The 12386-nt window shown below is 39.2% G+C and overlaps 1 protein-coding gene across 1 annotated transcript in view; it reads right to left on the reverse strand.

Moving 5' to 3' along the window:
• Window positions 1-12384, reverse strand: part of DDX43 (DEAD-box helicase 43) — a gene marked incomplete at its 5' end in the record, with an annotated part of 21101 nt that extends 8717 nt beyond the window's left edge. The window contains 9 exons of the mRNA XM_017739208.1: window positions 3449-3590; window positions 6193-6303; window positions 6583-6701; window positions 6787-6943; window positions 9231-9312; window positions 9794-9901; window positions 11223-11355; window positions 11735-11790; window positions 12336-12384. Of these exons, the coding sequence (XP_017594697.1) occupies window positions 3449-3590; window positions 6193-6303; window positions 6583-6701; window positions 6787-6943; window positions 9231-9312; window positions 9794-9901; window positions 11223-11355; window positions 11735-11790; window positions 12336-12384 (957 nt within the window). The remainder of the gene's footprint in view (window positions 1-3448; window positions 3591-6192; window positions 6304-6582; window positions 6702-6786; window positions 6944-9230; window positions 9313-9793; window positions 9902-11222; window positions 11356-11734; window positions 11791-12335) is intronic.
• Between the last annotated feature and the right edge of the window lie 2 nt (window positions 12385-12386).

The raw sequence follows: 12386 nt of genomic DNA on the forward strand, positions 1-12386 counted from the left end.
TGCAGAATCTTCTCTGTAACTAACTGCAAAACCTGTTCAACTTCTATTTCACCTCCAATTTCCTTGATAGTTTTTCATTCAGTATTAAACTCACAGGCAGAACAAGAAAATTCGCAGCGCCTTTAAGAGCATTTAAAGTCAATAAAGAAAAAACAACTGTTTAACAATAATTAGGTTGATGTCTAAAACTAAGCACAAATTAAAAAAACCCCAAAAAACCTATAACCAACCAAACCCAGAGGGGAGCAACCCGCTCAACACACATTAAGAAATTGTTTGTAATTTAAAGGGAAAATCTCATTTCTACCTCATTAGAGATCTCATACAGGATGAAAATATCACTTGTCAGTTTATCTCCTCATTAGAAGTAGGAAAAAAGCCAGAGCATACATTCTGACTCACACTAGGACACTGCACAACTCCCAGAGCACAAGCTCTGTTTCATCTGGCAAAAAAAAGCCAGAAGTGAACAAGTGAGCTGGAGGTCTGAGTACAACTCTTCGGAACTGATAAGTTTTCTAGTATACAAGCACACTCGTGAATGTTTTCAGTCTCATACAAAGAAAGAAGACTAACATCCAAGACTCATTTCTCCTCTGATTTATATAAACTCTACTTGAAAATTAAAGTTACATGGATTGGGCTTTTAAATATTGACAATTTCTAGTCACTTATGTGGAAATACAGGACATTGATGATAATCCCTTTCTACTGTCCTAATTTTGATGCTCCATTATTCTCTGATATTTTATTATATTAAAGGGGTTTAGTACATTATCTGTGTAAATCTCTGAAATGACAACAAATTATCAACTGAGCGACAGAAGACAAGAAATCTATTTCTTGATTTAATTCTCTTTATTTTTAGAGGGCTCATGGAGACTTCATTAACTACACGAATTCTAATAGAACAGCAAGGCTGAAACATCATTAATTTTAAATACAGAGTTGGCTGCTATGGCTTTTTCAGCAGCAGAAGCTTTCTATGCTATTAAGTACACTGGCACTTTGATGCAAAGGGAAAAGAAAGCATCTATGTCTAATAGATGGATCAGGGTAGTTGAAGTTTACTTTCCTTATTTTTGATAGCTGCTGTCAGATAGACATTAGTACTGATTTTTTCAAATGTGTCATAGCCACATCCTGGTTTATAATCTAAATGTCTTTCAACTGACATGATCTTAGGTTTCTTGTTATCTTTAAATATATAGATATTTGTTAATATTGTTCATTCCAGTTCTATTTCTTGGCAAGAAAATCTTACAAGCCAGTTCTTCCTTTCAAAATTATTTACTTTCCTCTCTCCTTTGTTTTAAATCAGTTATTGTTAAGTTTTACACTTTTTTTTTTGTACTGAAGAATAAACGCATTACTCCAATCTACCTTCTACATCCTCCTTCATGATTTATATATATATTTTTAATTACACTTTCTCCTAAGTGCTTCCCAATTATTCAAGCCCAATTCCAATTTCCTTCCTTCTGCTTTATCAGCATGGCGTCCAAAGAAATAAGATTACTTCATGAGACTGCTGATGAATGAATTCTGATTTACATTGAACACAGGGAAACAAAAAGCAATTTTCATATGACGTATTTTGAACATCAAAAGGCTGTTTATGACAGAATTTCCAGTCTTACTTATGAAATAATGAAAAGCAGCAGCCTATCTTGAATAAATGGGTTCCTAAAAATCTGAATCAAGACTGCAATCAACTTGATGCTTCTGTCAGGCAAGAAGAGAAATTTCAACCTCAAATTCACCTTGGGTCCTGTGGCTACTCAGACATAATGAATGGTTTGGTGCTGTGGTAGGGTTTTTTTGTTTGTTTGTTTCTTGTTTTGGTTTTTTGTTTGTTTGGTAGTGGTGGGTTTTTAAAATTTTTCTAGGGGGTGGCACATCTGGTTGGTTGGGTTTTTTTAACAACTGTATCCCAATATCTGATCTTGGAAGTCATTTGGGAAACAATTGTATCATATTAGCAAGTAATTCCAAGTTTACTTTGGGAACCTTCGTAAGACTCAAGATCTTTAAATGAAAACTGTAAATGAAGCTCTTCAATGAAGAGTGTTCTTCATCCAAGGTGTTAAATTTAAAATCTAATACCACTCTCTTTTCCCTAAAGCAAGGCTGCACGATTAAATTATTTGTTGGCTGAAAACTGACAACAAAGCTCTGGAAACAGAAAGCATCATATACTAAAAAGCACAAGAAACTGCAAGGATAAAAATATAGAAAGATTACAAAAAGATAGCATTTTCAATGTCCAGTTTTTGACATGGGGCTTTGGTAGTGCAGCATTTCCTTAAAGTCTGAGGCATGAGACCTTAACCACATCACAATACAAGGTATTTGCACTGGTTGCAATCTTCTGAAAACTGCTTTTAACTGCTAGTGGTACAACAACAAATGTCTTTCCTCCTGCTTTACATCATCATATTTTTCAACTTGATAGTTAATTCTTTTTGGCATTGTCATACTGTAGTATATGCTGCACATACTGAAATGTGCTTTTGGTTCAATACCCACTGCTTTACAAAGCAGTGTGTGCCTGTAGTATGACTATACTTCACCTTGGCAGAACTGTTCCTACAGTTCTCAGAATGCAGGTTTTCAGGCCTATTTTCATCCTGCTCAGCAATTACATGTTACTGTTCTACACAAGGCTATTCTTCTGTCTTCCAATAATAAACTTTTTTCCCAGATGGTCAAATTTATAATGACCCTATACCACTGCTGGCCTTGCCAGTAAGCTCACAACTATTACCTAGAACTGGAGCTAACTTGTTATAACATGGAGAGAATTTAACTCTCACAGGGTAGTGGGGGTGGACAGAGAGCACCGCCAAATTGTCAAACTAGGCAAGAATTCAGACAAGTTAGAAATAAATTGAATATACGGAGGTGTTTTACAAATAGCAACAGTCTTACATGTTCAGCACAGCAAAAGGCAAGAATGAAATGAAGACATAAGGATTAATAGTAACATTTATAAGGCTATTTTCCCAGTGAGACCAGATGAAAGTCAGTCCCCCAACACTTAAGTATCTGTGTGTGACTCTGCTACTGCACAAGTTCTAATAAGAAACCGAGTCACTGGTAACCTTTAAAAAGAAAAGGAAAAGACAACTTCAGAAAGGCATTTCATCCATTAGTAATGAATCCTGACAAAGTGAATTTTAGAATGCCAAACGTTACTGAAAAAACAATTTAGCATCTTTGAAATGCTTGCTGTGCTAGAAGCCTATTTTATTTTTCCTAGGGAATATTTCACATCTGCAGTGCAATTATAGTAAGTATGAATCATCCCTCCAACACCCATTTCAACGTCAAGCTGTATTGTAACTAAGACTTTGGAAGTTTATAGAAAACTCCATTACAGCTTAAATTCAAACTGAGTCAACCATTTCCCAAATGGTGCATTATTCATTGCATATCAGTTACTTGCCAAATATGTTATGCTCTTCAAATTTATGAAGTTGTTCATTTGAAGATCATTCAGTCTGCCAGGAGTAGCAATAACAATATCCACACCTTTGGTAACCATGTCTATCTGTCCTTTTCGGTCCCCACCACCATAGACGCAAATACTGTAAAATAAAATGTTTTACAGAAGTAGTGTATTAAATTTCAGCTAAAGTCAATCCTTTTCAAATAAATGCCACCATGTTGTTTTAAAAGTATCACTTGGTATTAACAAGAAAAAGGAATACAGCATGACTGACAGTATCCCAGTAATCAATAAAATTAATACTGAATGACACTCCCTCAACAGCTCAGCAATAGTTTTCTGCTGAAACTGCAGTGGAAGTAATTGTGAAAGGAAGATAGTTCAACTACGTTTTGGGTTGTTCCGAAAATATTTACACAAAAAATAGATGAATGTATGAAAGGATGGATGATTTTCCAAACAGTACCATCAAAAGTCAGTTGTTTTGCTGTTGGGGTGACTGTAACACTTACTCAGAATGCTACACAAAGTTAACAGAGATCCCTACAAGTAAGTTTCAGAGTACACTAATGTCTGCTTAATTGCTTAAATGAAGATCTACACTTCCCAGGCTTGTGGATGAAACACACAAGCAGCTGATACACTAGAGAATTAGGCTTTTACCAGAAGAACCACAAAAAGGCTAGAAAAATGGGCTGATGAAAATACCATAAAGCTTAACGAAAGCAAAGATAGGGATGGAATTACCCCATGACTCAGGGTCAACCTTCTAGAAGATGGCCTTGCGGAGAAGACTCTGGTGGGCAAGAACCTGAACATTATTCAGCAGTGTAATCTCACAGAAAAGAAAGCCAGGCATGTTCTACGGAGAAGGTATCAATAGGCAGCATAAAAATAACATTGGGTCATTACAGGATGAGGATGGTCACCTCACAAACAGGGACAAAGACACGGCAGAGCTGTTTAATGCATTCTTTGATGCTTGCCTTCAGTATACACGATGCACCAAGGGGATTTCAGTGCCCTGAGCTGGAGAACCATGACTGCGAGAATAATCCACTCCTAGCTGAGCCACAAATTATGCAGGATCTGCTGCTCCAGCTGGATTCCTACAGATCGATGGGGCATGATGGGATTTGTACAAGAATCCTCAAAGAGCTGGCTGATGCCATTGTGAAGCCTCCCTCAGTGATTTTTGAGCAGTCTTTGGAATCCAGAAAGGTCCCAGCTGACTGGAAGCTGGTGAACATTGTTTTGATTTTCAAGGATCCCAGCCTGTTAGTCTCACTTCAGTGCCTGATAAATTTATGGAGAGGATTATTCTGGAAGGTATTGACAAACACCTGCAAGATAATGTAGTCAGTGGCCACAGCCAGCACAGCTCCATGAGGGTGAAGTTCTGCTTGTCAAGCCTGACTTCCTTTTATGACAAGGTAACCTACCAAGATGCTCAAGGGAAGCCAGCTGATGCAACCTTTTTGGATTTCAGTAAAGCTTTCAATACTCTCACAGTATCCATCTGGACAAAATGTCCAGTATTCAGCTGATAAACACATCATGTGATGTGTGGGCAATTGGCTCACAGGTCAGGCACAAAGGGTTAGAGTGAATGGGGTGACATCGGACTGGTGACCTGTCACTAAAAGGGTCCCACAGGACTCCATCCTCAGCTGTGTTCTTGAACAGCTTCACAAATGACTTGAAGGCAGGACTGGAAGAGATACTAAGCAAGTTCACAGACGAAACTGGGAGAAGCTGTTGGCTCCCTCAAAGGTAGGGAGGCCCTGCAGGGAGACCTCCACAAATCAGAGGGCTGGGGAATCACCAACCACATGAAGTTAAACAAGGGAAAGTGCCAGATTCTGCACCTGGGATGGGACAACCCTGGATGTACAGACAGACTGGGAAATGAGATGCTGGAAAGCAGTGCCATGGAAAGGGACCTGGGGGTCCTGATCGATGGCAAGTTGAACATGAGTGAGCAGTGCCCTGGCAGCCAGGAGGGCCAACCCTGTCCTGGGGGGCATCAGGCACAGCATCCCCAGCTGGGCAAGGGAGGGGATTGTCCTGCTCTGCTCTGCACTGGGGAGGCCTCATCTCGAGTGCTGGGGGCAGTTTTGGGTGCCACAATGTTAGAAAGACATTAAACTGTTAGAAAGTGTCCAAAGGAGGGCAACAAAATGGTGAAGGGCCTTGATGGGAAGCCATATGAGGAGTGACTGAAGTCACTGAGTCTGTTCAGCCTTTTGCTTTTTAAGGGTTCTTTTCTTCTTAGGTTTAGGTTGGATATTAGAGAAAGGTTCTTCACCCAGAGGGTGGCTGGGCACTGAACAGGCTCCCCAGGGAAGTGGTCACAGCACAAAGCCTGTCAGGGTTAAGTGTTTGGACAATGCTCTCAGGCACATCGTGTGACTCTTGGGGATATCCCATGCAGGGCTAAGAGCTGGACTTGATGATCTTTGTCCCTTTCAACTCAGCATATTCTGTGTGATTCTTCTCAGCTGTCAACATAGAAGGGAAAGAAACAGAAAAGCTACAATAAAGAGAATTCCAAGTGTACAAGAAATAGATCTTGACCATGAGATTAGTCAAAAGAGACATTCTGAAAATTGGGAAAATATAAACTCTGCATTTACTACTATCCCCTCCTCTCTTAAATGTAATTATTGTAGTAGGTGAATTAAGTCACAACTGGTAGGAGAAAAAATATTACGTAACAAGCCAGTGAGAAGAAAGACTACCTTTTAATTCCTTTGTATGCATACTTTGAACACTCTGCCTCTACCTGAAGTGCCAGTTCTCGAGTGGGAGCAAGGACTAACATTCCAGGCCCCCCACGCTGATCTTTGGATCTGCAACAAAGCATATTTAGAATGTTGGTATAAAAGGACAGGCAAAGTCCATCACACTTGACACTGAACATTTTTACACTGTTCTAAACTTCCTCTGTACACTGCTGCTAATGGAATCTATGGTAACAAAACTGGTATTTATTCATCAGATTTATACTTTTTTTTCCAATACATGATTTTTATCTTCATTCGTAGAAAATCATCTCAGGGTGCAGGAGGAAGTAAGTGCAGGGGGAAGAATGCACAGCTAAACAAATCAGACCCGTGAGCAGTCCTTACATTGGTTGTGAAGTCAAGTGAATGAATCCAGGCATTAAGTATGCTAATGTCTTCCCAGTACCAGTCTGTGCTATACCAATAAGATCAATTCCTTGGAGTATGATCGGCCAAGCCTGGGACTAACACAAAACAACAAATACTTAAATGTACTTTTCATTTTTCTCTTAAGCTTCAGTTAAAGAGTCATCAAAATTGAAGACATACCTGAATTGGCGTAGGCTTTTGAAAACCAACTTTTCTTATATTAGCCATAATATCAGGATAATGCTCAAATACATCTTCAAATTTACAAACAGGATTTGGAATACTGCGCTTTTCACCTTCTTTTAAGTCATCACAAGTTATATCATTATTTTCTTTCCTGTATAGAGTTGAAGTAGTGCAATTGTTTTAAAGTCTCATTAGCTGAAAAAGTACAGCTAACACAAAACACTGTGTTTCTTAACTTTTTTAAACTCCTGGAACAAGAAAAAACAAGTTCAGGCTCTTGAATGGGACTGAATTAGTCTTCTAACTTTCTTGATAGCCTTATTATAGGAACATGTCTCCCAGAGGTATCTATTACCATTCTTTCTTAAGAATGACTAATTTGAAGTTATACATGGTTATTAACATGAACTGCAGTCCTGTCATATCAGGCTACAATTATACTCTATTACACATTAACTACGTGTGACAAGTTTTAAACCCAAAGACAACTCAGAACTCAGAGGAATGGCTTAAACTTATCAGTCAGAATTCTATATTCTGACAAAAACCTTCCCCAACTGTTTTCAGAGAAGCTCCCTAGGTACTCTAGAGAATAAAAACAGAACAATTTTGGGAAAAGAACATGACCAGTAAGACAAGCTCCAAAACCAGCCCTGGAGCAACCAATCCCTAAAAGCAGGCAAAACCCAAATCACAACACAAATAAAAGACGACATTAAAAACTGGTGTTCCAACGCTTCCCCCAGTTCAGAGCTACTGATATGCTGTCCTAGTTTGGGCCAAGGGCAGAGTTAATTTTCTTGCAGTGGCAGTGAGAGGAGCTTGGAGCCATGTGGACATACCTATGTTGTTAACTCTATACCACCCAAATCATCATTAGGGGGTGGAAAGGTTTTTCACTTTCCAGGAGAAAGCAGGTGTGGTTTCCTGTGGAAGAAAAAGGCAATGTGTGGACCCTCCATGGCCATTCTGTGCCTTTTTCTGGGGGAGCAAATGGTAAATGGAGCGGTGAGGTGGTGTGGATGGTCCAACCAGAGGGCTTGGCATCGTTTGTTATCTCAGGCTTGGGGAAAAAAACATGGGTATGGACCGTTTCATCCAGCATTTTCTCCTTTGTCTCGGGAGCCGTGTGGTGCCAGCTGTGGCAGTGTCATGTCGGTCAGACTTCCATGAGCATGTTGCATGTAATCCCCTTCTTTTATACAATGTTGTTACTAGTGTTGTTGCTGTTTGTTTTTCTTATCGCACTGCTGTTTTCCAGTAAATTTTTATCTCAACCCATAATCTCTGCCTTTTGTCCCTCTCTCACCAGAGGGGATGAGGGAAGGGGAGTGGCTTCTTAGAACTTAATCTCCATCTGGTTTTAAACCATGACATATGCATAAGCATATTGATTTCAGTCCTGTACTCCTCTGAAGATTCCCTTCAGTAAAAAGCTTTTCTTCAAGTGGGGTGGAAGCTAGGAAAAGAATGGACAATTCAACTTCCCCATATGTTTACAGAATTATTTCTTTCAATTGCTGCCTTTTTTTTCCTTAAAGCGAACCAATTAGATGAAGTAGAAAAAAAAAATTCCTTTATCACACAAGTGCTACTCCTCAGTACATATTTTTAACCTACAAGAACAACATTCTGTAATTTTCACTAGCTCTAACAATAACACATCCATATACCTCAAGGAAAAAGGTGAAAACAGCTGGAAACAATACCATGTTTTGGTCACTGTGGCAAAGTTTCTCTGGCATGCAAAGAAAAAAAAGACATCTCGCAGAAAGAAAGTAATAAAAAGCTAACAAAAAATGCTCACTAATTTCATTAGAATTACTGAAGGGAGCTGAAACGATTACCAAGGCCTGAACAACATCACTTGAAAACAGATGATCTGTTTTCCCAGCAAAGTATTCACATAGGCCATTGGGTAAAAATGAATGGGTACAGTTAACTGAAGCAGGTACTCACCAGGACGTGCTTGTAAAGACAAGACAGACAGAAAGGAAGACAACAGTAACAGAAGTTGGAATTTGGTTTGAAGATGGCTTTGACTAAAAAAATGCACAGAAAAAAATTGCAGCCAAGAGGTAGTCAACTTGTGAACAATCCTATTTGGAAGGACCTAGAAAATGTACATACTGTCTCATGAAAGGCAAAGAAACAGCCAAAAGTCAGTGAACTGTCTTGAATGTTTTCTGTTCTGAAATTCAACTAGATCAAACACTTTTAAAGAAGCAGAAAACCCCTAAAGTTAATTTTCCAGACAACTAATAGTATCTCATCTGCTAGTTGTTTCATTCCCAAAAAAGAGTTCTTAAGAAGATTAAGTTACTGCAAGACCCCAGCATTAATGCCTCTGTCTCAGTATTTCATCTCCCACATTCCAGGCTTTATACCTTAACAGTAATTTTTGCCAAGCAGATGATTCCCTAAAGAAATTATCTTACCGCCACAGTTCCACTTCTTCTTGTGACATAGATGCAGTCCTGGAGGATTCTTTGTAGAAGTTTTTCTCAATTGGAGGCAAGCCTTAAATAATCAGAAACCAGACAGTGCCTTGAGTGAGGAAACTAGCTGGAAGTGATGGAAGACCATTGCTCACATAAAATGATGCAGGCTGAAACAAATACTTCAGTATCCGTGGAAAATACTCTTCCCCATATTTCAAGTTCTAAAGTAATTTCTACTAACATATATAGTATTATACTTAACAATTCTCAGTTGTTTTTTTTCCTGTGGCCACATACAAAATGACACCATTTTCAAAGGGTGACATTCAAAATACCACTTGAGTAGCAGGTTGAAGACAGATTACCATCTTGGCACAGTAATCAGTGTCCTCCAGGACCATGCTGAGAAATGCTAACAAGGTCAGCTCACTGCAAATACATCACTAGTTTGGGCTCTGAAAGATTCAGTCATCTCAAAGCAGGTATTAGAAATGTTTAAGCATTCCAACAGATTTACCACATAAAGACAAGTATAATACAATCAAAATTGTAAAACTAACCTGCCCATTTCATAGCTTCATATTTGGCCCTGTTTTCTCGAAGAGAGGCCCAGTTAATCACTGATTTCTTTGGGTTATTTTCAGGCTTGATAATGTCCAAGGTTTTTCCTGCAGAGTTAGTAACAAAATGCTGTTGTTTGATGGAACAAACCATGGGGAAAAATCTCCCCTCAAAACAAACACATTTTTTTCTATTGCAAGGCCTCATAAATTTTGAGCAGATATGAAACATAGAAGTGGAAGATTCTTTCCGAGGTTTCTGCCCTGAAACATTGCTAAAACCTGTACAAATTCAGTTTTGATAACAAAAGGGAAACATTTCAACATCTTTAGCTACTTAAAGAAAGTAGGTTATGAAATGCTTCTCCTCCAGCTATAAATTAGCCTTGTTGTGCAGCAAGTTTTTGAAAAACTTGTGAGACCAGCAGATGATATGCAGACAGAAAGCTTTCATTTCAACAGCTACAAGAGCAAAGCTTACTTCTAAAGCATCCAACACCACAATAAAGTCTGAGTCTAGTTATATTCTATACTTCTTTTTTCATGAGGTTAACACTTCCTAAGTAAGTTTTACACTCAAGATATAAAGAGCAATACAACTCTGTGGAAAATTAGTGGAAAAGCAGGGAACATAGGGAAAGCACTGTCACAAATACTAAGGAAGTGTTATATATTTCTAGTCTCTTGGAACATACTCATCCACCCCCTGGGACACTTCTAAAAATGAAACACACAACTACTCCAATCCTTATTCTAATGCTGGAACATAAATCCTGGATCCCTTCTTCCTCATCAGTGCCTCAGATCAACAATTGTGGATGGCATTTGCCTGTGCAAAGAATTGTTGGGGGCACATACAAGACCTACCAATAACAAAAGCAGCATTCATACATACAAACAGTATTTCTATATCCATGTAACAAAGTTACCACACAAAAGCCTAGTAAAGCCAGGCATGAAGTACAATATCAAATCTTAAAACATTAACTTCCCATGAATATAGTAGGAAGTCAGCATAGTCCATGCTATGATCAGCACTTTACAGACTATCTTTAGAAAAGTTTACTGAACTGTAATACTCCACAGATACTAAACTTACACTAGAGCCAATACTGGTATTTTGGAAGAATCAGACTGATAATGAAAGAAACCAAGGTGGTATAACATCCTGCATACATGAAATTGTTGAAAACACACAGGAACAGATTTTCACAGAAGCCTGGCAGTTTGGGGGGAGGGGGAAACTGTCCATAGTTGAAAAAGGAGGATACCTTGGTATTTCTGTTTTAAGGAGATGCCATTGCCCAAGAACAAGGTTAAAGTTAATTCACTCTGTAAAATACTAACAATATAAAAACAGTCCAGCAAACTACCAAATATATGGAAAGACAATCCATAATATTTTTTCCCCCAAACCCACATTTCTTACCTTTCTCTGTTCCACCTCTAATGTAGTTTTGTCCAGAACTTGTAACAACATTGTCAATCAACATCTTGGCTTTGTTTTGCTCATCGATGCTGCCAAAAATCTTTACTTCAGCTTCATAGGTTCCTCTTATAACCTAGGTTCAAAAACATCACTGAAGTTTCTTTCATACTGCAAAGACAAGCATTATGCAAGAACACAAACTGAACACCATTTTTCACCCTTTTTCTTTCCGAAATTTAACTTGATCTATGAAAAGGCCCTTTAATGCTTTTTCTAAAAGAAAAGGAAATAAATGCAAACTTAAGGAAAAAAAAAATCAATAACCTTTTCTTATTTTCACATAACATCCAAGCTGCACCCTCAATTCCACTTCCTTTTGACAAATTCTAGAACAGTAGCATTATTACAGCTATTTTAACACCCTTCAACTTCCTCCAACTGGTTTACACAGAAACAAAACCAAGTACGTTCCCAACAGAGCCCATGTCTTGACAACATACAGCACATGATACCTTTATCCTGGAACCCGAAGAATCCTCAAGTTCCTTAATTCTAGTTCCACCCCGACCTGTTATAAAGATTCACAGCAGGGATTACAGAGATCCAGGACAAACTGCCCAAACCCACACATTAAGTGTTTCATTTGTGACTGAACCCCAAGACCTTCACATGAGTGCGTGTATCTAGAAATAAAAGAACTTGTGACACCAAATCGTTGGAGGCTGTAGGCAACTCTTTTGTCAGTTAACCAAATGCAAGGCTTGTGTGTAGAGGAATGCCCTTCAGTGGAAGAGATGGAGGAGTAAAACTAGATCAAGAGACTGTCACCCTTACTCCATGTGACTAAAGAGGGGCTTCGGACCACTTGCACACTGCTGGCCTTGAGAAACAGACGTCAACTCATTCACTTTAGGGAGGAAAAGTTTCCCTAGAGAGAGAAACTCTGCTAAAGCACGCTGCCATGCCCAGGTGGAGAGAGGTGCACGGGAGCTGCAAGGGGCCCTTCTACGGCCAGACTGACGGAAGGCAGGGATGCACTCCCTCAGGACACTGGGGGCGGCCGTCTCCTCCCCTCCTCCCCACCCCCTTACCTCAGGGTGCACCCGTCATTACCTATGAGAGCCCCGACCAGGGCGCTATCGAGGTGGAAGCAGAGCGGCGCCC

Source organism: Corvus brachyrhynchos, unplaced genomic scaffold, assembly GCF_000691975.1.
Source record: "Corvus brachyrhynchos isolate BGI_N302 unplaced genomic scaffold, ASM69197v1 scaffold136, whole genome shotgun sequence".
In the NCBI taxonomy this organism is placed as follows: domain Eukaryota; kingdom Metazoa; phylum Chordata; class Aves; order Passeriformes; family Corvidae; genus Corvus; species Corvus brachyrhynchos.